The 24583-nt window shown below is 38.1% G+C and overlaps 1 protein-coding gene across 2 annotated transcripts in view; it reads left to right on the forward strand.

Annotated features, from left to right (window-relative positions):
* LOC148015356 (nuclear pore complex Nup85-like protein) overlaps positions 1-12943 on the forward strand; it is a 70931-nt gene extending 57988 nt beyond the window's left edge. Inside the window, exons 13-17 of one of the 2 annotated variants that reach the window (XM_087664892.1) lie at positions 188-337; positions 901-971; positions 5066-5177; positions 12045-12101; positions 12186-12943. In XM_087664892.1, coding sequence (XP_087521018.1) covers positions 188-337; positions 901-971; positions 5066-5177; positions 12045-12101; positions 12186-12371 — 576 coding nt within the window. In that variant the 3' untranslated portion in view covers positions 12372-12943. The remainder of the gene's footprint in view (positions 1-187; positions 338-900; positions 972-5065; positions 5178-12044; positions 12102-12185) is intronic. The other variant, XM_087664891.1, reaches the window with a different exon arrangement.
* Positions 12944-24583: the final 11640 nt, after the last annotated feature.

A 24583-nucleotide genomic window follows, 5' to 3' on the forward strand; every position in this document is an offset into this window, starting at 1 on the left:
GCTCCTATGTATATGTTCTGTCTTACAATATTGATTTCAAATATGGTGCTCTTTATCACAATTTCTATTGAGAAAATTCTCGCACTAACTTGTAAGCATTGTATGAAGCTTAGGAATGTTTGCTGTTTCATGGACCCCTATGTACTAATGTTTTACGGTAGTAAGGAAATGGATTGTTTGTTTGCAGAGTTTGGGAGTGCACAATTGGAAGCATGGAAGAAAAGGAACAGGAATCCTCTGGCTTCAACGAGCCCATGATAGTGTCAGACTGTCTGCTGCTGCAAATGAACTTCTGTCGTCAGTGTTTCAGGCAGCTGGAGATCCTAGCAGCCTGCAGGTATTATCTATTGTGTCAACCATGAAGCCCTCAATTACTAGTCTACTTTTTTAGACATTGGAACTTATTTTACAGAGGAATGGCTGATTATGTGGATGATGCACAAATATGTTGGAAAGCTAATCCAATCATTAGACATTTTGTTATATGAGTTTCAGGGTGTGCAGTAGTGGTTTAAGATGTTGGTTGCCATATTGTAAAAGAGTTGTCTAGGATTTCTAGAAATTAAATACATCAAGGCTAGCATATGATTTGTGTACAGTATCACTATCGACTGGACAATTAATTTGAAAGAGTGAACAGGAACATAAGAGGCCTATGAAGACAAAGAAAGAGAGATAAAGTAAAACTCACAGCTTGCCTGGTCCAACTGGTGTATAATAAGTGCAACATGTGTCCCCAGTTCTTTGTGATCCATTATTATTTCATATTTAATGTAATATATAGATCTTTATTTTGTTGCAGAAATTTGTAGTTGGATGAGACATACATAATACTATTTTGTGTTTGTTTATTTGTTTTGGATCAACATTCTTCCTAACTTTGCTTTTCTTTGTTAATAGGAGTTTGAAGGCCTTATTGACCTTCTAGGTCCTCAATTTGAAGGCTTTGGAGGACTCACATTCTTACACCGGTAAATAATGAGCACTGGAAATTTTCCTGCCAAGTATCTTTGATGAATGCTTCTTACATGTGTATTTTATTAGGAAACTGTGTAGTTTTGTATCTTGCAGTGGTTCAAATTTCAAGACACTTCATAAGGCCAAGGCACAGATCACAGGAATGTCCATATGATTAAGCCCGAGTATTCACAGTAGGAAAACTTCAATTTACTGTACAGCCTAGGGATAACTGGTCAGACTATAATGATGTACTTTAGAGCTTTGGGCATAACTGAAACAGGTAGGAGGCATGGCACATGGGTTTAGATTGAGCTACTAAAGCTCTGATAAACTATAGCACAGCTGATCAAAAGAGAGAGCATCATTATTCATAATATTTCAGGGAATCACTGATTGAAAGCTATCTTGTGTAATGACATTTGGGCCTTGATGAATTTGTGAAAGTTACGATGTTACATCTGAATGCACAAGAGCCAAAGGCTCACCCATGCGTGGAATACCAGACTTTTTATGAGAATTCCTAGTCTACCTGCCATATAAACAATGATCACACAACTCACAGGTCTTAAGGCTAAAAACGTCCAAGAGCTGATCTACATGGGCTGCTTGCATAAATGAGCTGCTCACTAGGGTTGCTTATCATGAGTGAGCTACTCATCACTGGGTGGAACTTTTAATGTGATCTAAGTTACAAGGTCCAAACTCCCAATTTAATGAAGGTTTCACATTGCACATTGAGAAAACTAACTTTCAACTTGATGAAAGTTTCATATCACATGTTAGGAAAGCTCATATCAAAGTTTGACTTAAGTCTTGCAAGGTCTTGGAGTAGACATGCCCTTGACATGCTTGTCCTTTGCCTTTATCCCTCATTGCAAATGCAATGTTCTCACCTATCAAGAGCTAGGGATGCTTGAATTTATATTAAATTTGTCCTTTGCCTTTATCCTCATTGCAAATGCAATGTTCTCACCTATCAAGAGCTAGGGATGCTTGAATTTATATTAAATTTGTCAATTTAAGTCCATTAATGAAATTTAGTTGACAATATGAAAGTTAATCCTCATTCTAGTGACATATGATACTTTTAGGATCTTATCAATGCTCTATGTGAACCTCCTTTTGGTATCCCTAACATATCTTATTATCTTTTTCTTTCTTAAGTTCTAGTGTGCTAACTAGAGTTGACATGGGAAGGTTTATAGCTAGCATGCTATGCACCACATCTTGATGAACTAGACTTACAAACTTAGTGGCATAATCTACAAAGTCTAGGGGCTTTCTTGAGTAGTTGTTTTTCTCAATGAATCTAAAGTTGATATTAGGAGGTTTGTAGCTAGCCTATTTTGCTTCTCATCTCGATGATCCAAATCTAGAAAGCCTAATGCCTTACTCCATTGGTTGTTCAAACCACAAACCTAATTTCAAATTTTATGCCATGCATTTTATAATGTCTTATTATGACCAATGATTAGACTTAGTTGATGCACATAAGCTATTATCTTGCCGCTTTTCAAGCAGTTGGCATAGGTTGACCATTTGTATCAGATGAACCCACCATTGCCGCACAAGTCATCCAACCTATGGGAGGGAGGGAATCAAAGACTTCTTCACGCAACAACAAAGACCTATTGGGCTAGCAATGAATGTCAATGAGACATTTCCAATATGTGTGGTATAGTAATTAAAACAAAAATTAGAAAGAGAATGAAACACACTAATTTATAGGGATCTGTGTAGTAGATTAAGATGTGAAGATAGTTGTATGATGTAAAACGGGGGACAGAAAATGTGAGTAGGTCATGTTTTAAGGGTACTTGCCTATTCGTCTAGTTGGAGCAAACTACTCATTTATGAAACATTTATCCTTGTAAAGCAATGTCAAATCTTCAAGAGGTAGACAAGATATGGAATAGAGCAGAAGACTTTCTATTGTATGGAAAGTTTCTTTATAACAAGATATGGAATAGAGCAGGAGACTTTCTATCAGATCAAAAGTTTCTTTATAACAAAATCAGAGAAGGAGCACTTTATTTGTTTGGAACTTGAATCATTCGACCAAGACTCACCTGTGACCTATCTGATTCTCACTCTCCCTTACACCTAATCTTGAACCTAAAAGGATTGATGAGCCTCACTCTCACTTGGATCTTAAATTTTATTTGAATCTTCTTCTTTTTCTGTTTGATGCTCTTCACTCTTTACACCTTTTAATGGATTTTAGGCCTTATAATAAAAAACATGTCATTTTGCATTTCGTCGTTTTCAAGAATAAAAATGGCAGCTTTTTGTCATTTGGAAGGTTGTGTTAATCCACATACCGCTTTTAGAGAATTTACATGTGCTTGCATTGAACAACTGTGACATCTATCTTTCTTCATGCACAATCCATGTGGATGATGCAGATGTCCTTAAAGAAGAACATTGGAAAAACAACTTTCAGCTTTTTCAAAAATCACCAAGAATTCAAAAACAGCTGCTTTTAAGAGCTTTGAAAAATGACCCTTTCAATCTTGTAGAAGTGTCAATCTGTGTATTGCTTTTAGAGAGTTTCCACGTGCTTGCGTGAAAAAGCTTGTATAACCATCTTTCTTCATGCACAAACCATGTGGATGACACAGATGCTCTTAATGAAAGAACATTGGGAAAAGCAACCCTCTTTTGGGGATTGCCATGCTTGCTTTGGTGATCCAATGGGACATGCCTCATAGCTCTTCTTGAAGATCTGATCCTCCTCATCAACCGAAGCTCAATTGGATCCTTTGTCTAGAACTTGATACAGAAATCTAGGAACACTTTTAGTTCAAACCACTTAGCACACACTTTTGGGCCATGAAATCCATATGAGAGGAGTGATCCACAAATATTCACTCGCCACTGGGATACTTTTTCTCCATGAGATTGCCCAAACTCCCCCACAATGGCTTTCTCCAAATGATGCCTCTACTCTAAGCAGAGTTAACGTACAAGATGACAGCCAGCACAAAAAATGGCTAGACAAAGAATTTCTGCACAGCATGAAATTTCACCAAAACGTCCAAAACATTTCAACAAATTAATTTAGAGACTTTCTGCAACATGCATTTCAGGAATACAAAATTATGAAGTTTCACATTTTCTGCCTCTTGGAAAATTGTCCCAGGAGTTGAAAAGAAAAGTGAACTTTGCAACTAAAGAATCTAATTCTCTCTGGAAGCATCTTATACAAGACAGTCTATCCTAATTATAGCATCACACTTTCTCATCTCAATTGCATAAAAGATCCCCTTCCGATTTCTTTCTGCTAAACTGAAAGATAAGTTTTCTAAGGAGCCTTAATGTCTCTGCATGCTTCTGTATCTTGGTTGTGCACTAGGTTGTACCACATCCAATTGGAGATACACTTCTAGCTGTTACACAATCCATTCTTGTTGTTTGGCTTTGAGGTGTGTTTTCATCCAAATGTTCTCTATCATAACAAATCATCTTTTGTCATCGATGATACCAGTGCCAACTTTTCATTTAAGGATTATGAGCTGCATTGTTTCTACATTCTCAGTTCTCCATCCAACAATGTATGCAAACTCTTGATGAGAACGAAAATCCCATGGAGAGAAATGTGTTGGCTTGAAAAACAGTTATAAGACAATTCTTACTGCTTTGTGTGTCTATTGGTCTCATATGAGTGGTTCTCGTCCTTATCACAAGAGGAGGAACTTGAGAATGTCAAAGATGAATTAAGGAAGCTCATTCCTGTCTTTGAAGGTAAATTCTTTGCATTCTTACTAATCTATGTTCATGAGTCAACAACAGGTATGTGAGTGACACAATAACAGGTAAGGAAGGTAGTGACAGCTGTGGGCAACAGGATAATTAAATACATGCAGTGTGAAGCTGTGAGGACCTCAGCCACGGCAATTAGAATATTATGTCTAGCTCTGCCTATGAAAAACACAATCTCATTTGATTCCTGGAGATATAGATATATGTGTACCAGATGGATAAACTAGTGGTTAACCCCCAAAAGTTCTTTGAACTCCGATAGAATATTTCGGTCAGATAAGGCCAAAATGTCAACCTGTCAGGATAATATGAGGAGCAGTCCGTAATTTTGAAATGCTTGCAGGTATAAGGACTTCAAAATGTCACTTCATAAATTTCAAGAAATTAAGAGCAAAGATGCTGGACCTGAGAAGGCATCGGCAGCTGGAAAGGATGCAGCTAAGCATTTGATGCAGGTACATATTTCTCTCAAAAATTTTCTGTAGTTTTATCTATTTATTTTCATCTTCCTTTTCATGTGCATGTGTGATTATGTTTTCCTGTGCTCCCGATTGTGCAATGGGAGTTCTTTTACTCGATACAGTTGGAATGATAATTTGTGCATGAGCAGACCAATGCGAAAATGTTAAGAAGCTCAAAGCTTTGCAGGCTTCTGTCTTGGTAGAGCCTTTGGCTGAGCAATGCATAGATGCTAGGAGGTTTTAAATCATTGCAGGCTTCTCTCTTGTTTGAGCCTTTGTGAATAAAACTTCCAGGACGCTGTGTGCAGTGCTATCTTTTGACATATTACAAGCCTGAATCTTGAGGTCAGAGGCTGATCTGGTCGACCTCAGAGCACTAGCTTTGGAGGCACTCTCCCTTGCGTGCTTTTCAGCCCTTATCGCCATGGTTGGATTGCACCTTTGTGCTACCGGAGGATTTTCTGAAATGGTTAGCCAATTAGATTTACGACAAAATGGTAGAGGATAAGAGATGGAACATTGAGAAAGCGAATAAAGTTTGGTTTGTTTGTGATAGTACATATAAGTGACACGATTGCTTGCTTCATCAATGGAGGTCTAAGCTTCCCTATCAAGGGAAAGTTTGTATAGAGGCTTCTTTTGGGGGTCTGCCCACTATTGATGTGTTGTGGGCTCACAAGATGTCGTGTGGCAAATGTATTTTTTGTACTTCTTGTGATGAGACCCTTGCTCATCTTTTCATTTTTTGTTTGGTTGCTAGAAAGGTTTGGGACTTCATTTCTAGAGTATGGAACTTTTTTGCAAGTTAGAGGATGATCATTTGTTCTTGGTTTAGGGTAAGATGTTGTCCATGGCCAGGTTGTAGTCTCATCATCCTTGCCTCTTTTAGTTCATGTGATGGATTGGTCTTTCGCATATTGGTGGACTTGCAATGCTTTTATCTTTGATTCAGCCTCAAGTATGCGTGGTCATGTGAGTTGTGCGGGGCTTGCTATTATGGAGATTTCTTCCATGATTTTGGCTGGCTTCACACTTGGAGAGATGGCTACTCCATGCGTGGATATTGTTCACTCCACCTATGTTGTGCCCATTTCATGATGCTCTTCTTTTATTCTTGTAGAATGGTGTTTTCATAGCCTTTCGGCTTCATGAGTATTTGCTGTTGGGTCTTTCATCGGGCTTGGCTAGCTTGAAGGCCTGATGTAAACATTTTGTATATTAATTTAAACTTCTTCTTCTTCTTCTTCTTCATATATATATATATATATATATATATATATATATATATATATATAGAGAGAGAGAGAGAGAGAGAGAGAGAGAGAGAGAGAGAGAGAGAGTGTGTGTTGAATGCATGGTGACCAAATGGTCTTGGGTTTAACTTCTACATTGCACCTTGTCATTTAGTAAAGGTATAGAAAAGGGGAGATTTGAATTGGGGTTAGTGGTTTAATAAAATAAGTGGCTTACTACTAGGATAGCTACTTGATTATGAAAAAAAAAGGAGATTCATAGTTCTTGAGATTACTAGCGAATGGGAAGTACTATGGCAAGTAAGCATATATGCTCCCAATAATATCTTTGGTGGTGGTGAATTATGGCAGCAGTTTGTGATGATGTCTTTTTTCTTGAAAGACTTGGATTTATCATGGGCGACTTTAGTATGTGAGCAGATCTATCTCATTCGATCTCTAGGCATGGACTAATGGATGGGCCCAAATGCTAGGATTGGAATGCTTTTGCATTGATGGTGCTGAAATGGTCTTGGTTATCCCCTCTTGAACATGGTTATACCTTTCATTCAGTGCAATACCTCGAAACCTAGATCCACTTGGATTGGACTCGCTACATGGCAACTTCTAGCATTGCCACATTCTCTTCTAATTGACTCGCTACAAGACTTTCTTTTGATGGTTTCATACTACTTACCATTGCTCCCTTGGTCAAAGTCTCATATATGGGAAATCACTTAGCCCATTTGCTTCTTGCTCTAGAAGAAGGATTCCACATGACTAGGCATATCTTGGATCTCTTGGCACCATGTTTGAACTCCAAAAAGAGTGGGAGGTGGGGCTGTTTTGGATTTTGAGATAGATACGATTACTTTTTCTTGGTCATTGTTTCATGATTTGTGTTAAGTCTAGCAGCCATGGTCTTTGATTGCCAGGTTTTTCTTTGAAGGTGAGGTATTGAGTATGGAAATATTGCCATTCTTGCTTTATGGTGGCATATGGTTAATGCTGAACAGCTTAATCATTTTAAATCTTCCATGCTCTTGAATCATTTGGTCCATTCTTGGAGATCGGTGCTTGCAAAATCTTCTTAGTACCCACCTTTGGATTGTGATCAGGCAAACTCCTTAAGAGTTGAATTGCTGGCTCTTTCGAAGCTTCTCTCATGGGAAGGTAGACAATTACAAAGGCCGTGTTGAGAATAGAATGGCATGCCTAGGATTGATCACTGTTGTTGATGCTCTTCTACCTACGAGTGTGGCTGCCATGTCTTATAGATTAGTTCGATGCTTCTTTGGTGTTCCTAGAGGCTATCATCATTACATGCCTTGCAACCCTTTTCCCCTTTCAACTAAGATACCCCTTGGCAAGATTGGATGATTAATGGTTGGCTGCATTTGGGCAATGTACCAATGAATCCGATATACCACTTGCTTATACGGGATAAGGATTGGCTTGCCTAGAAGGGCAACAACACTCGGGGTCTCCATAAATGTAAACTTCGTGGAAATTTGTGGTAATGACCAGTTGGGTGAACAAAATACCATTCAAATACAAGATCTTAATCTCACAAATGTTTCTTTTGCCTCTGCACTCTCCAAACATCATATTTCGAATGGCTGTTTTTTCTTTTGTACGGCATGTGGAAACTTCTTTTTATTGGTTCCTTTCTCGTCTAATGGTGAGAAAAGTTTGGTTGTTGTTGTCTATCATTGGGTCTCAAGTGGGGCTGTCGATGCTTCCAAAGGATTGGGCTTTGGACACCCCAAGTTCTCGAACCCTGTGTAGCTCGATATGAAAGTGCTCTTCAACTTTCTCCGCTTCTAGGGTTGTCTGCATATATGGACTATCTAGAGTGCTTTCATTTTTGATTCCTCTTCAGGAGTTTGGAATTATATAATCCACTTGAGAGGCCTTTATCATTGGCAGATCGACATGATTAAGCTGGCAGATATTATCCCTTGACAGGGTTTGCTTTCTTAGGTTGCAGATGCCAAGGGGGAAAAAACTTGTGGATGTCATCGAAGTGAAGTGGAGAGGTTTTAGACAAGTAGATTTGTAGATGCTAAGGGGAAAGCTCTTGGGAGACTTTAATACTTGTGAGCATGCATAGTATTAGAGTCACCTTGAAATGTTTGGGTAATATTTGGGAATGATTGTTGGATCCCTCTATGCAGCTTAGATCGTTGGGAAGAATTCCTAAGCCTTGGCGGTTTGGCTTGACCAAGCTATGAGGCTTTCTTTGGTGTGACTCCTCTCATAGTAATCATGGAAACTATTACACCTGCACTAATCCTCCAGTGAGGTTTTTTTTTTCAAATTTTGTAAAAAAAGGTGTTGCTGATGAAAATACAAAAGAAGTATAATTGCTCAATTGTCCAGATGGAGCTTTGTTGAAATCAGATCAAATCAAATACAAGGTCTTTTTGAAAAAATAACATGCTAGATATTACCTTAGAATTGTGGCTCGGAGATAGTCTACCTCCAATATACTAGGGGCGGACTGGAGGGATGCAGGTAAAGCCATGTTGGAGTATTGCACCACTGGGGTTTGCCATCCTGTAAAGTGAAGAATGGGCCATGGCTAACCCAATGTTGCCAAACTTTTGAGCTTTTGTTTGTATCTAGAGTCTTCCTAAAGCTTCTCCTAGGGTTGTCTCTATATGTAGTAGAGATTGATCTGTACAGTACAGTACAGTACGTATCCGTACGATTTAATACGAAAAAATGGGCACTTTTTGGCCACTCTCCTTTAAGTCTACAACTTTCTTTTTTTCTTTCTCCTTTCTTTTTTCTTTCTTCTTTCTTTTTTATTTCTCCCCCAAGCCTCTCTCTCTCTCTCTCTCTCTCTCTCAAGCTTCTCACACCCTCTTTTTCTCTCAAGCCTCTCCTCTCTCTCTCTCTCTCTCTCTCTCTCTCTCTCTCTCTTTCTCTAGCCTCTTTCTCTCTCTCGTGATATAGTTGCACTAGTACCACGTACGAAAGGTTTGATACTATACCATACTTTAGGTACCGTACCTTATGTATTAGTACCATAAGGTGCCAACTTAATGGATACATCTTTTCCATTCAAACTGCACTTTGGAACGAGCTAAATGCTCCTTATATTAATATGATTCTCCCATGAGATTAGGTTATTTGAGATTCAAACAATTTCTCTCAACCTTCTCTCTCTCAAGCCCGCACTTCTCTTATTTGTATGATCATGCATGCATGATGTATTCACTCCTATCTATGTAAATATAAGTTGTAGGTAGCAGTAGCGCATGTTGCGCATGCAACATTAGGTTTTGGCATGTTACCCTTAAGTACTCATCTTATATACTCTAATAGCATTGCTATTTAGACTTGAAATATCTATTCTATTATCTTTAGTCCAAAATAATCAAGTTATTTTTTTCGTACTAATATCGTACCGTATCTTATAAAATCTTAAGGTACCATTTAGTACCGTATTTTATTGTATTGTACCGTATCGTATCTTTCGTACTTGACAACTATGGCTTCTCCCAATAGCCACGGAGTATGACCAGAGCTCCTTGTAACTTGGCAGCTGGGCAAAGTCACCAGACCTACCCTTGCACATGAGCTAGTCTCAAGGATGAAGATGGTATGTTTGCCTGGTAGAGTAGGTAGCGGCACTGCCTGCCTGCTTGCCAGCAGAAGGCCCCCATGAAATACACCTCAGGCTGGGTTGCTTGGGAGGCACATTTCTGCACCAGCTGTGCCACCTCACATGACCATACTTTGGCAGTCTGGACTCTCCAAGTGCTGCAGTGGGCAGTGCTAGCAGACTCCGTCCTGCTGCATCTGGGTCAATCAAGCGTGCCAACTTCCAGATCCCCATGTGCCACAAGCCATAGGAAATCGGAGGCTCTTATTGGCCACCAGCTTTCTGAAAGGTGTTGCTATGTCAGTAATGTGCCTCTACATTTGCAGATCTCGTGTAGAAGAAGGCGTAGGCATCTCTGTTGCATGTAGTTCATCACCTTGAAAAGAGTCCCAAACTCTCATGGATGTTCCTTGATCTCATAGTTCATGGTACGTTGATGAGGTCCAGCCTAATTGATGCTGCTGATTTCCCTCAAGTCTCAATGTTCTGGCTTCTAGAGAATATTGGAAAGGGGTTCATGGAGACATAAAAAAGTCACAATTCTAATTCTAAAACCATGTAGATAACTCTTCATACCAGATTAATTTATTGCTCTGTTGGCTGTTTAAAGACGGATTCTGGGGCTAGTTTGGCAAACTGTGTCTTGGAAGATCCTGTAGGCTAAAGGAAATGGCACTGGTGATTCATTAACTGTGTTGCCATTCTCTGATAATGCCTCTTCTGAATGCGTGTTAAATGGGACCTTGTTGCCCCCTTCATATGTGCGAACAAGAACAATTTATGCTTCCTTTAAAGCTGAAAACCAGATAGAGAAATTACCTGGCCTGAGAATTGGTGTCCACCATCATCATTGCACCAATTATACAATGATAATGCCCTGAGAAGTTGGAGCTTTGGTAAACCCAAAAGCCATGATAGGGAAATACCATCAAAGGCTTCCAGTGGCCAGCCTCAGAATTGCACTTGCAGTTGAAACATTAGGCTGAAAGCTGGTAGCTGCGAGGCTCGAGCTTCTTGTACACAGATTCAAAGAAATTTCTGCTGTATTTTTTATGTTTTTCCATGATGGATGTACCAATCACCAATTGTACTCACCTCTTGCTTCATAGGTAATTTTGGCCTTCAGCAAACATGAATTGAAATCTCAAACTCAGCGTGCTCACACACATGCAAAGATACACACCAGCCCCTTTCACCTCACCACACCACACACCACCACCACCACCACCACCATCACACCACACCACACACCCCAAACCCAAAAACCCACCCCCAAAAAAGAAGGAAAAAAAAAGGTCACAGAGCAGAGAAATGCTCTAAGTAGAGGGCCAAACCAAGAGAATACATTTGTAAGAATGAGCTTACGTAGAAGGATTATCCAGTTCCTTCCCTTCAGAAATATTGCTATGCCATGTATAGAGGCTAGAGACAACTGCACCATTCAAATGAAGTGAAATAGGAGAAGATCTGGAAGCAATCGGACTCCTTGAACGGCACTGGGCAAGGGATGATAGACAAGCTCACCCCAACCCAACTCAAGACAAAGAAAAGTGAATCAGCCAAGGTGAGTCATAAGAGAAGCAGGAAAAGGGTGGTCTATTGTTGTAAACCAAACTTCATAAACATCTTTTAGGCTTTGTCATTTCATTTTATCTCTGCCTATGGCCAGACCCTTTTTAGTGTTATGTGATGCAAAATCTGTCACATGGTGCTTCATACCTCTCTCTCTCTCTCTCTCTCTCTCTCTCTCTCTGTCTCGCTCTCATGCACATGCCTGAAAAAACCCAGGCAAAACACACACATGCATGCATAAGAAGTGTGGAGTAGCATGTACTAGAGACATAAGATGCTTATCCTTGTAGGCGAAATCTTATTAAGCTGGAGAGGGGTTCCAGGAGGTTGAAATTTCTTGCCTTGTAGTTGTGAATCTGTTTTACTAAAAAAAGGAGATGCTGTACTGAGTAGCAGTTCGTTGACATGTCTTTGCTAGCAACTTTTTTGGTGTTTAATCTGCAGTTGCTACATGGAGCTGTAACCCCACATCAATTTGTACTTCCTTTGCTGCGAGAATCTGTAAGTAAGGTTTACTTTACATAGTACAAGGGCATTGCCTGTTTGAGGGTGCAATCTCAACTTTTCAATTGGGTCTTGTCACAGGTATTGCTACTGGAGTTTCAAGGAGATGTACTTTTGAATGTGGCTGAGACAAATGCCTTGTTATCAAAGTTGCAAAGTTTTTTACTTTCTGATGTGTCAATTGAGCAAGTAAAATCAAGCGAGTCTATGGATAAGTTGAGGCTGGCACTGGCGCGTAATCTGGCAAGGGCCATACAGAAGGAGTAGAAGCTAGCCATGTAGGAGGTGAATGGCAGTTGATGTGTACATTAATCAGGGGTATCATAAGACAATTGTACAATGCACTAGTGCCCAATGAGAGGTCAAAGGAGAATTTGGTCTTTACAAAAAGTTTACGGGAATACCTCCCAAGAAAAGAAAAAAGAGACTAAATTTTTCTGAGTAGTTGATTGATGCTATCTCCTGTTTAGAATCAGGGTGTTTGAGGGTTTTGTAGCTCCTCTCCCTGCTACCAGCACCAATAGTGGCTGCAACATGCTCCACAGTCCTTCGGCTCTAAGATAATTGCAATCCGGACCGAATGCTTGGGCACCTCAGGTTTTCAATGACAGGCCATTTGTACAGCCAAGCCAGCCCCTTGTGAAGAGCAATGATGGTTTAATTGTGCATGATCTATACTGCAGTTTTTATTTTTGGCCTGTTGAATACTAGCTGATCTTTATTGCAATATTTAGTGATCACTCCGTTATGTCTAGGAGCTTCTGTTTCAGAGGGAAATGGAGAAAGAAACAAGGCAATAAAATGTCAAGAGCCTGCCTTTCTTACAAGAAAAGTAATGCTACTGTAAGTATGCAAACATGCACGACCTAATGACCTAGCAATTGTAAAGTCAAAGGCCAATGTACTAAATTAGTTGAAGCAATCATTTAGTAATGGGGGGAGGGGGATCACCACTCCTCACTACCACTCGGTCACATTGTAGGGTGAGCAGGAAACCTGGACCTCCCTTAGCTGAATCCCAAAAGGGGGTTCTAATCCATGTTTCTCAGGGCACTAACTAGTACCTCCCAATCAAATCCCCTCTCTCTCACCACCATGTAATTGGTGTTGGATGTATGGATGTGCTGCACCCTTCCCCTTTATGCTTTCTCATCTCAGTTGAGTGATGGTCGTATCCTCACTAGAGCTGTCTAACATGGCTAGAGGCAGACCCCTCTTACCCATTAGAAGGTACATGTGCTTGGGCCTCCTTGGCTGTTGCTCATCTCAATGTTCGAATGTTGCTACATTAGTAAGGCATGTATGCCTTTTTAAAGCATGCATGCATGTGTGCATGCATACATACACTTGCACATACAATCTTAAGTCCATGGATGGCCAACTGCATTGTCATTGTTATCAAGGTTGTCAATTACATTGGCTTGTTCTCATGGAATACGAGATGCAATTAGTGTTTTTGCAAGCCATAGAGAGGGCTTATCTATTGAATGTATTTATTGTAGTCCATATGACATCATTAAGTGCATAAATATAGAAAAGATCGATGTATCTCCTTTAGACTTTGTGGTCAAATGCATTGATAGCACACGCTTAACAAAAAATAAAAATCGAATAGACAGAATTACCATGAGAAGGCAACCAAGTATTAGATTCTAAAATTTTATGTTGTCTACTTAATGTATTAGCTACAACATTTGCATTTTTAGGGTAATATTGAATGAGAGGTTGCAAAAATTTAGCAATGTCTATTAGCGATTTAAGGTTGTGAAAGTGAATATTTAATGTTTTGCTATTCAAGATAGATTAGAAGTTTAGATCCTATGAAACCATATTTACAAACATCCAATGCGGTCTGTAGCTTTCGAAGGCAATGAGATGGTCATCTCCCATTAGTAGAGCTCCTTTGCTTACACCATTAGCATTCGTGATTTAACAAATAAACATGTTTTAAAGTTACATGATTGGAATATTTGTGTATATGTTTAAGAATGCTTTTCTCTCTCAAAAGCAATTGCGTTGGGAATCTACCTACCTATAAAGTTCTTTTGTGTAGAAGTATGGCGAGGTGATGCAATAAGAGAAGATTCACACGATTTTTCTTGGAAGTTATTTAGACAAAAAAGATACTACAGTTCATGAATATTTTTGTTAGATATGATCAATGCCCCACCCTCATTAGGTACTACCAATGATCCATGGTGCTCAAAGTTGTAAGGCCCCCATTATGAGGAGAAGCCAAGTGTGAGCCCGGACATTGGTGGAGTCCTGACTTGTATATCAGATGAGGTCTATGTGACCGGATGGCAAAAAGGTGACCATTGTGGGTCTAATCTTTGGGTTAGACAGAGTGGTTAAGCTGGTAGCAACTCGAGGCACATTGCATTGAGTTGCGTAGTAAGGGAGTTAAAAGGGGCCCCTATTGTGGGGTCCGGGGGCCGCGGAAGCGGCCCCTGGCTGGGGGGTCCCAGGGGGGCCAGCGGCCCCCCTGGCGGGGGTCCGGGGGCAGCGCCCCCGGCCCGATGGTAAAGGGAATATTCCCTGGAATATTCCCTGGCCGACTAGTGGAGGCTCATATGGTAGGTCGGTCAGCAGGCCGACCTAACGACCTTCGCGGGCTATAAAAGCTAAACCCCTTCGCAGCCATCTTACACTCATCTTTCACCCAGTCAGAGTTGTTGTTCCAGCTAGCCTTAAGCTCTTCACCTATCTTCTGTCTAGATCGCCATCTAAGCTTCACTCAGTGGAAGCGCACGGGTGGACAGAGCCATCTTTGTATCAGTTGTTTGGAGTTAAAGAATTTACTGATTCTCCTCTTATCTGTTGTGTACTCTCTATCTCTTTCTCAGATTCTGTTCGCTGCGCCGTGTAATATTTTACAATTTTTAGGTAGCAGCATTTATGAATAGCTTCTACCTTATGATGGAATGAAATACAAATTTTTGACACAATACGATTTAGGTAATCAAACTCTTGGAAGTAGTAGTTTTATCTCGATTTGCATAAAGTTGATTTTCTTTGAAGGAATTGAATACAAGTGATTTTTTTTTTTTTTTTTTTTTTCGGGGGCTTCTTTTCAAACTTAGGAAGCCCAAAATATTATTGAGGAAAAAAGTATGAATTTTGGCACTTGAGGAAATTTCATGCTAAATGTGATTGGTGTTTTAGTAAGTCCAATGGGCATAACCAAAAAATTGTAATGCTAGATTGATAAGGGAAAGAGATTTAATAAATAGCCTCTCAAGCCATGTGATAACTTGAGTTCAAGTAAGCGTTTCAAGTTTGGTGGATGTTTGAAATTCATAACATAATTAGATATGCATGGACTCATTATCTTAGTGCTTGTTTAGTTGCTTGATGTGAAAATAATGAAGGAACTCACTTTTATAATTCTTTCAAATTAAGAACTTCCTCATTATGATTGAAAATTGTGAGTGAATGTATAGCACTATTGAATTGGTATCACTAGGGGTTGTGTAAAATCCGATTCATAGTTTGTAAAAGAACAATTAAGAAATCATGTTGATCATGATAATCATCGTTAGCAAAAGTTGAGGTCCATTATATCTTGCGCCAAAAAACGTAGCCTTTGTGTTGATTTTTAAATTGAATGATGTATTAATATTTTAGAAATAAAATTGAGTATTGCCATCTTCATGAAAACTATAAATAATATCTTTTATAATAGGCCCTTGCATGTGAATTTATGAATGTGAAGTAATATGAGACTTCTTGGGGCATATAGGAAATATTTGATTGGATAGGTAAATGATTTTTAGGTTCCAAAATTTTCCAATTTTGATTCAAGGTTACAAAACTCTATATCAAAACTCTATATCACTACACATCTACTCTATGGCATAAAATATTCTCACAACTTCACTTATGTCTATTCCTTGTAAATTCTCATAATTCCAATCCATATTTTTTCTCATTTTTATTTATTATTACTTGCAATAGTTTATTCAACAAAAGAAGAATAAAAAATATGGTGAATAGGCACTCCATTTTCCTTATATACTATTAGAGCTTTTTACAAGTATCATTTATAGGATTTTATGCCTAAGTCCTCCCACCTAGTTAGTCAATTGTAGGGCAACATTTTGGATTCCAAAGTAGTCATTTTGTATAGATTTCATTCCATACTCACTCTTCATTCTAGTCTAGGGCCCATATCACCAATATCATTTGAAGCTTTTCACGATCCTCAACCAAAATGATGGTGTTAACTTGGGAAAAGATTTGAGCAAGTAATCTTATCATATGATCAACTTTTGAGGCACTTAATTACTATTTGATTGTCATTTTATGACATTTCTTTTGCCATTTTCATAAGAGATCATGATCAATTTAGGATTCAAGTTAATTTGAGGTTTTGATCAAGAAGAGCACATCCTCGCAGTTGCTAAGTTGTGTTGTTTCACTTGGAGTTTATATCCATTGTTATTGAAGCAGTAGGGGCTTGTTCCTTAGCTAAGTTAATGGGAGTAGTCATCGGCCGGAGTTGTGACCATTGAATTTAACTCTTGATTTCACTAATTCAATGCAATTATTTATAGTTAGGAGGTGCAATTGTTTGAATTCCACCCTTGATTTGGAAGTAGTAGCTACAAGTTTAGCTGGTTTGGTAGCACTATCAAACAAGTATGGTTTCTTACATCCTTGGATAAAGTACATGTAGGTGCCTATTTAGAAGTCTCGTGTATGGTTTGACAATAATCTTAGATTGATATTGTCAAAATTTTGGCGTTTTATTTGCTTCCCTTTAGGATTGAGTTTCTTGATTTAAGTTGTAGTGAAGAGTCATGATGTGTGTTCCCCATTTCTCCTTTAGCAATGTGGTCTTAAATTTTTCAGATGATATTCCATCTACTTTGGGTTATTGCTATTTTGTGATGGATGATTCTATTGTTTTTCCTTGTAATCTAGCCTTTTAATTGAGAAACTACATGGTGCTCCTAATGTTTCATTTCCTTCTTTGAAGGTGATGGTGGCTGTTTTTGGGACACCTTTGTTTCCTTATTTGGAGAAAAAACTATCTTAGGCTATTGCACTTCAACGTGGGCTAGTTTTGACACTTGCTTTTGATAGACAACCATGAGCTTTATGTCTTTTTGGTTGCTTTTTTTTTTGTCAATTTTGTTTTTTGCATTAGCGTAGTAAGTGGTGTTAATTTGGTTTTGGATCTAGCTTCCTTGCTTTTTGATATTGAAGGAGTTGGTGCCAAACTTGGGACAAAATTGGTGTAGTCATTGGGGAAATTAATAGAGATGATCTAGGCAACTAGATTTGCCAATTTCCAGCACAATAACCTTGAGTGCACAATAGTGCTTTGGAAAGCAATCTTGGCATTGAGCTCACTCTCCATTGATCTTTGGCATAGTAATCTTGAGGGCACATTAGGGCTTTTGAAGCCCATCCAAAAATCAAGTTTGCTCTCCATTGACCTCTATGGTGAAAACATTTTGGTCTTCCAAATTCTTTAGGTGAGACCATTTGGTATTCCCTTTGATATGATCGGGAGCCATCAAATTATTGTTAGTGGCCCTAGGCCTCTATTCAAAGCTCACTTAAATGTGTTTGGGGCAACCACCTCTTCCTAAGCTCTGTTTAGTGGCTGTGGCTTTGGGTTGTCTAGGACATCTTTTAACAAGCCAACAACTCTACCCTCTTCATTGATGTGGATATCAAGGGGTTCTTCTTGGTCATTGAGTAGGAGGATAAATGTAGTTATCCATGAGAGGAATTGGTGACTAAATGTATCAATCCCAAGTACCCTGGCCTCTCACATGGTAAGTTTCATGTAGTAGAAGACAAGAGTCAAGTTATTTACAAACTTAGAGATTTGCTTTGCCAAGGGTTCATCTTGGTTGATATATGTTAAGAGGTCAATGTAGACCCAATCCTCTTGGGATCCCTCAAAAGACACCATGTAACCTCAAAGATGGATGTTCATGTATTTAGCAGTGTCTTTGAGGCTAGCCCCATGCCAAATTACTATATCATAGAAAGGGATGGGAGGGTTTACAATTTATAAGAGGTCGGTGTGACTTCTAAATTTAATCCTCTCCAAGAAATCCTTGAACTTGCTTAATTGAAAGCCCTCTATATACCATGTAAGGAAAGATGGGAGCGAAAGGGTCATGAGGTGACAGGAAACCAAAAAGAAAGTTGTGAAATATGAGAATGAGAAACTTGTGAGCTTATCTATATAGGGTCTGAGATAAGATAATTAAAATTTTATTAAATTTTTGGGATATGATCATTAAAAAGTAAAAAAGAAGAACATTTATAAAACAAACAAAAACTAATGTGTCATTATATATTATTCTTCAATTTCAATTCCATCATCACTATACATGGCTCTCAACTCTATGCAAAGTCATAGATACCATGAGGGTAGAGCTTACCATACTCCCGGCACCCCTCGAGGGCTCATCTACAAAGGCCATTGGTAGTGGTGAGGGGATGGGAGTCTTTGAGGGATCCTCCCTTCGAAGAGTGCCTAGAGTTGCTCCATAGCTCAAGATGAGGTTGATGAGAGTGGATGTAGACTTAAGGTGTAGCTTGGCCAAAATATTTGGTGGCCTTATAGAGTTCACCTTTCTCCATGATGTGGAGAAGGTGCTTGGTATGCGGGAGGACGAGGCACTCTCCATGCTGGCAACAACATGTGAGTTTTCTTTGGATACCATATCAATGTTGCCAGCTCCTACCTTGTCCTCCAAGCTCAAAGAGATTAAGGTGCAATTGATGTCCTTGTAGGTGCATAAAGGTGCTATGTGTCTCAAGTATACTCTCGAATGCCAACAAGATCATCCTTGTTGAGAAGGAGTCGATGAGACACATTTTTGGCATGCATGTACGTGGGTGAATCATGAGCTTGTTGGCTTTGGGGAGTGCTTTTCAGGTTCCAAAAGTAGAGATGGTGGTTAGCATGGTGTAGGAGCAATTGTCACAATGAAAAGATGTCGTAAACAAGCAGTTGAATGCATACAAAAGTTGCCTCTTTGAAGAACTAATTACCTTTGTATTCCCATTCTAGCTCTACACTGGTTCTCAGCTAAGAAGCCATTTAGTGTAAAAATTATGATGATATTAATATTTTTTTCCTTTTTTTTATAACTCCCACATTCAAATATGGTGACTTGATCTTGTTTCTATTCAACTCATGTATGCAACTATGAATATGTGATGTTACTATTAATTGGAAGTTATGGGTGGTTGTAATATCAAGATTGTATTTGAATTTAGGCTAAGAAATTTGAAGCATTTGAATATATGACATTCAACTAAAAAATTACCATCAATGTTGATATTTGGTACCAGAATAGAATTCTAGAGCTTAGAGAGGCATCTAGATATGCTTGCATGTGTGTCAAGAGTAGTCACGCGAAAATAAACTCTATGATTTTCCTTTATGAGTAGCTACTCGTTATAGGTATATAGGCACATCCAAATGCTAATTTGTACTATTGGCATGCTAAAACAAGTATTTTTGGGGAAGAAATTAAGTATTAATGAAAATGCACAACATCATAGTAATCATCATGGGGTCCACATGACAAGTGTTAAAAACATGTAATCCACATAAGTTAAAATGTATAAATCACCAAACACTCTCCAAAACAAGTCCACAATTGGATGGATACAAATAAAGGAATTGATTTCATTGATGCCTAATGAGGAAATGGATTACTCTACCATAGAAATTACAAAACCAACTCCATTGCATTGATGTATATTCATTTGGATTTTTCCAAATGAATTATAAAACTAGGGAATTTAATCCTAGGTACCTCTAAATCTCCTAGTTGTTTGCATATCTCTATGCATGATTGCCATACTCTTTGTGTGAATCACACATAGATATGCATCTTTGAATAGGCTAACTAACCCAACCTTTGCTGTCTCTTGTAAGGCCTCTAAGGTTGCAGTTTGCATCTCCTTGTCATCTTTCTAGTTCCACAAGATCTCTTTGACTATTTGAGAAAATGGCGCTTTACAAATAAGTGACTTTGTACTCTTCTAATACATCCTAATCTCTCTTAGGGCCTTCAACTGGTAGTTCCTCCTCCTTTGTATCCATCACCCTAGCACTCATGTTGTAATAGACATTCTTTTGTTCCCTTGGCGAGGTTGTGCAGCTTATGTGAGCAAGGGGTGGGTGCATGTGGCTTGGGGGTTTACTAACATTCGGAAAAATTTGGACTCATTTGTAAGAATTGCCATGTCACCATCTTATTAAAAAAAGGAGGCACATGGATAACTATATCCATTGTACTTGAACTATATAATATAACATGTCATTGGAAAGTTCTTGATGAGAGGATTCTAACACACCAATCTTCAAAAAATTTGGAGTCTATATGCTCAAGTCATGGTCTCTTGATTAAAAACTAGTTTCTTAAAGTTTTCTAACAGTAGCATCACCCTAATTTATCATTTTGTAATATTTCTCAGAATCCTAAACAGCTTAAAGAACCCAAAAGTTACTCCAGATTTTCCCTAATGTCTGGTGCAAAAGAGCAAGGTTTTGTTGTGTAAGTGTGGGGCCTTTGATGGTGAGCATGATCATATTCACTTTTCCACGACCATGAGGCTCCCTTTCATCCTTGTGCTTCCTAATTGAGTATAGTCTACTCTTGATCTTCATCCTCTTCATTGTCACCTTGGTCCCCACACTTCTCATCTCCATTATGTTGTACATCACTCTCCTCTTTTCCTCATCATCCTTGCATTGCCTAGATGGTTTACCCTTTCCATAGTGGGAGCTTTACATTTTGGCCAGGAGGTAGATGGGGTTGCACGGTTTGCTTCATATGATTCATTCTTATGGAAAGAGCAAGTTTAGAACCCTAGAGACAAATAAAGTGAAATACAAAAATGAAATACCTACTTTCTATTTGAAAGAATTCATGGGTTTTAGGTAGAAGTCCATTTGGAGCATTGGCATGATTTTCCTATTGTGCCATGTGGCATGTGTATTTGTTGTATTACTAATTTCAAATCTTTTACTATTGCGAGCTTGTATTTCATTTCTAATAGATTTTGCTAGACTAGCGGCCCTTACATTTTCCAATGTGATTGGATGACCAAAGGTGCATCTGTAGAATCGATCGAACATTTCAATGAGGTAGCTCATTTTTTTTGGCATCCTTATTTTAACCTATCTTATATGTTTTGGTAACCCCAAAAATTTCTTTTATTGTTTGTACGATCTTATTTCAGTAGTCTATCTTAGTTATTTGACCCAAGAGTTCATAGAACCGACAATGCAAATTGCCAAAAACCCATCATTTAAGTGTTCTTGACATAAAATACTAATGTTGCATACATTCTCAACATTGAATAATAGTGTTAGGAAATAAGGTAATATTATATTTATAGCCAAAACTTTAGCTATGGAAAAAAAAAACCATGATAGAACTCAAGTTTATGGTTAGAAGTAGGAAAAATATAGTGAAGATATAAAGAAAACAATGGCCAAGGATTGAAGAACCTAAGAATAGGCTAGAAATTATGACGATCTAAGAGGATATTATGCTTAGTTTTGGTGCAGCAAGAAGTGTCATCTTGACATGTGTTGGAGAAATCAACTAAATCTCCTTCTCAAGCACTTTACTCCTCTTTGGACTTATCCAAACCATCTTTTGGCTATCTCGTGATCATAAATCCCCATGGGATCTCTTTGGACTGATGTTACCGATTATTCTATGGTAAATCTTATTGAAAATTGAAAATAATAGTAGAAAACTAAGAGATTTAGCCAATCATAGCCATCCTTTAATACAAAAGACATATTTTAGTAAGTTTTACTATCTCTAAACTAATTTAGAGACCTAAAGATGGGGTTGGCCATCTCTACAAGAGAGGATGGAAGTTTAAATAGCTGTATACAAGCTATAAAATAAGCTTATATGTTGTTGGAATAAGTGTACACCCCTCTCTCAGCCTCAAATTAGCCTCTACATTGCTCTCTTAGTAGCTTGAAACTAGCATCCTAATGATCTACTTTGATAGTTGGGGTTGTAGATAAGTGATTTGCCTTAGATTTGGGCTTATATAAGCCTTGACTTGGCTCAATTTATAGTAGATAATATTGCTATAAATACCTCTCTAAATAATCAACCTAAAAAAGCCCTTAAAATCCTACTTGCACACTATCGACTATTATTAGACTACATTAAGGGAGATTTGGACTCCCTTTTGGGACTTGGACGAATTGCCATATCATAATCCTATTAAAAAAGGGGGCCCCATGAATAACTATATCCATTGTACCTCAAAACTATATAATGTAACATATCACTGGAAAGGTCTTGATGATGAGAGGATTCTAACGCACCAACTTGTGGCAAATTTGGAATTTATATGCTCAAGTTATGGCCTCCCAACCAAAAAGTAACCTCGAAAGTTCTATAATGGTAGCCTGACCCTCATTGGTCCTTGTGCAATATTCTCTAGAATCCCAAAGAGCTTAAAAGGCTCAAAAGTGAGTTCAAATCTCACCTAATGTTCGATCTACTATTTGTTAATTATCTACTATTTCTCGATCTATTTTAGAGGTGAATTTAATTGCATTCAATAAGGGGTTTGAGTATCAAAATCTCCTAATTTGCTTCAATACATGCTCAAATTTTTTTGGATTCATTAGTGTTTTATATGCGAAGCCATCGGATCGATTATAACTACTTAATGTACATGACCAAGATTGTGAAGGAATCTCATTCAACAATGGTACCCAATCATCATGCAATTGTAGTGGAGCTTGTCACAACAATGGTTGGAGTGAAGTAAGATGTTGCAACCACAAGCATAGGTCCATTATTTCCCTCACCACCTGTGTATTAGGTGCACGAGGCAATAGCATATAATTGTCGATGCAATAGTTTTAATTGTAGACTCAAGGATAGCAATAATTAATCTCATTCAAATTCACCGTTTTAATTAAGAATTGGTGACAATATGAAAATTTAACAATTAAAATAATTAAAATTTAATCAATAAGTCAACTATACATGAAGTAATCACAATTTCTACTATCTTGAAATCCTTTCAATTTCCTCCAATTTGTAATTTCTACGAGACTCTATTGATGAATTGCCATTAAATTATGATGGCTATTACATGACAATGCATATATCACAAAGTGTTATACTTAATGATATTAATTAGTAATTATCAAATCTTTTGTAATTACGAACCTAAAAAAATTCAAAAAATTCGATAAATTCCTATTACTTGATGATTTCTTAGTGAAGTACCTAACCCTAAAAATTATGAACAATTGAGGATCCAAACCTTATGAGTAAATCCTAAGCATGGGATTCAACCATAGGGTCATGTCCATCTTGTATACCTCAATAGATTGTCACTATCCCTGTGATTGTTGCCACCTAGCCTAGGGCCACCACCGACATGGCAATCAGCAATCACCACATCATCATGAGGCAATGCTCTTGGGATGCATGCACCATTGTGTGGCACACCATAAATATCATTTTTAAAGAATATTACATAGATGTTTCATGTAGATTTGAGGTATCTTTGATGCTATAGGATCAACATACAATGAATAACACTGAACAATAATATAATAGCATAACAACATTTCACTAAATAAAATATATATTGATTCAATATGAAAAGTTTTAAATAATCAATAACATTGCATTCCCAAAAGGACTTAAAAATGCTTTCTAGTGGCTTCACTAAAAGTGCATCTCTAAAGGTTTTTGAATGTGCATCCTATAAATGAAGTTATACAGTATTCATCTAAGACATGTAAATCATCAAGGTTAAAGGTTTTTGTGTTAGCTCCAAAAAAGGTTTTTGGGTGAAGACTAGAGTCATATGAATACCTATTACATCAAATCTTTGACAACATTAGCCAACCATTAAAATATCAATAAATACAAAACACCTTGCATAAAAAGGGGTGACTAGGAGAGATTTCATTGGTGTCCTGTTGCATTATTATAATGTAGTGTGTGGGGTCCATCATCACCTAAGCTTTAGTATACATCAAATAAGAGTCGACAAACAACAAGAAATGTCAAACCACATCAATTAGCATTGACTTACATGTGTTTGACCTAGCCCCTAGTCTACCAAAGCTTGTAGACTTGCCTAAGTAAGAAGAACCTTGGTGGAGTTTGGAGGCATAGAAATGCCAATGTGAATGTAGTTGACTTGACTTACCTTCAAGTCAAATGACTTAAAAGCTTTCCTACCTAATCTCATGGCTAAAAAGCTCACCCAAAAAAGCTCCCCAAAAAACCACACCCCTTTCAATAGAGGTAAAGTTTTCCCACGTGATATTCTCATTTATTTGTATTATTTTCCTTAAATCAATAGAGCCAAATTCTAAGGTAGATTTGATATCAAATTCACTTGCATATTAGCTTGTGTCTAGAATGAGGCACCTAAAACTAACACTATTAAAGCTACAGCTATGCATCTTTTGACAACTCTCATCT

This window comes from Lygodium microphyllum, chromosome 24 (assembly GCF_053477565.2).
Source record: "Lygodium microphyllum isolate KBCC chromosome 24, Lygodium_microphyllum_v1.1.10, whole genome shotgun sequence".
In the NCBI taxonomy this organism is placed as follows: domain Eukaryota; kingdom Viridiplantae; phylum Streptophyta; class Polypodiopsida; order Schizaeales; family Lygodiaceae; genus Lygodium; species Lygodium microphyllum.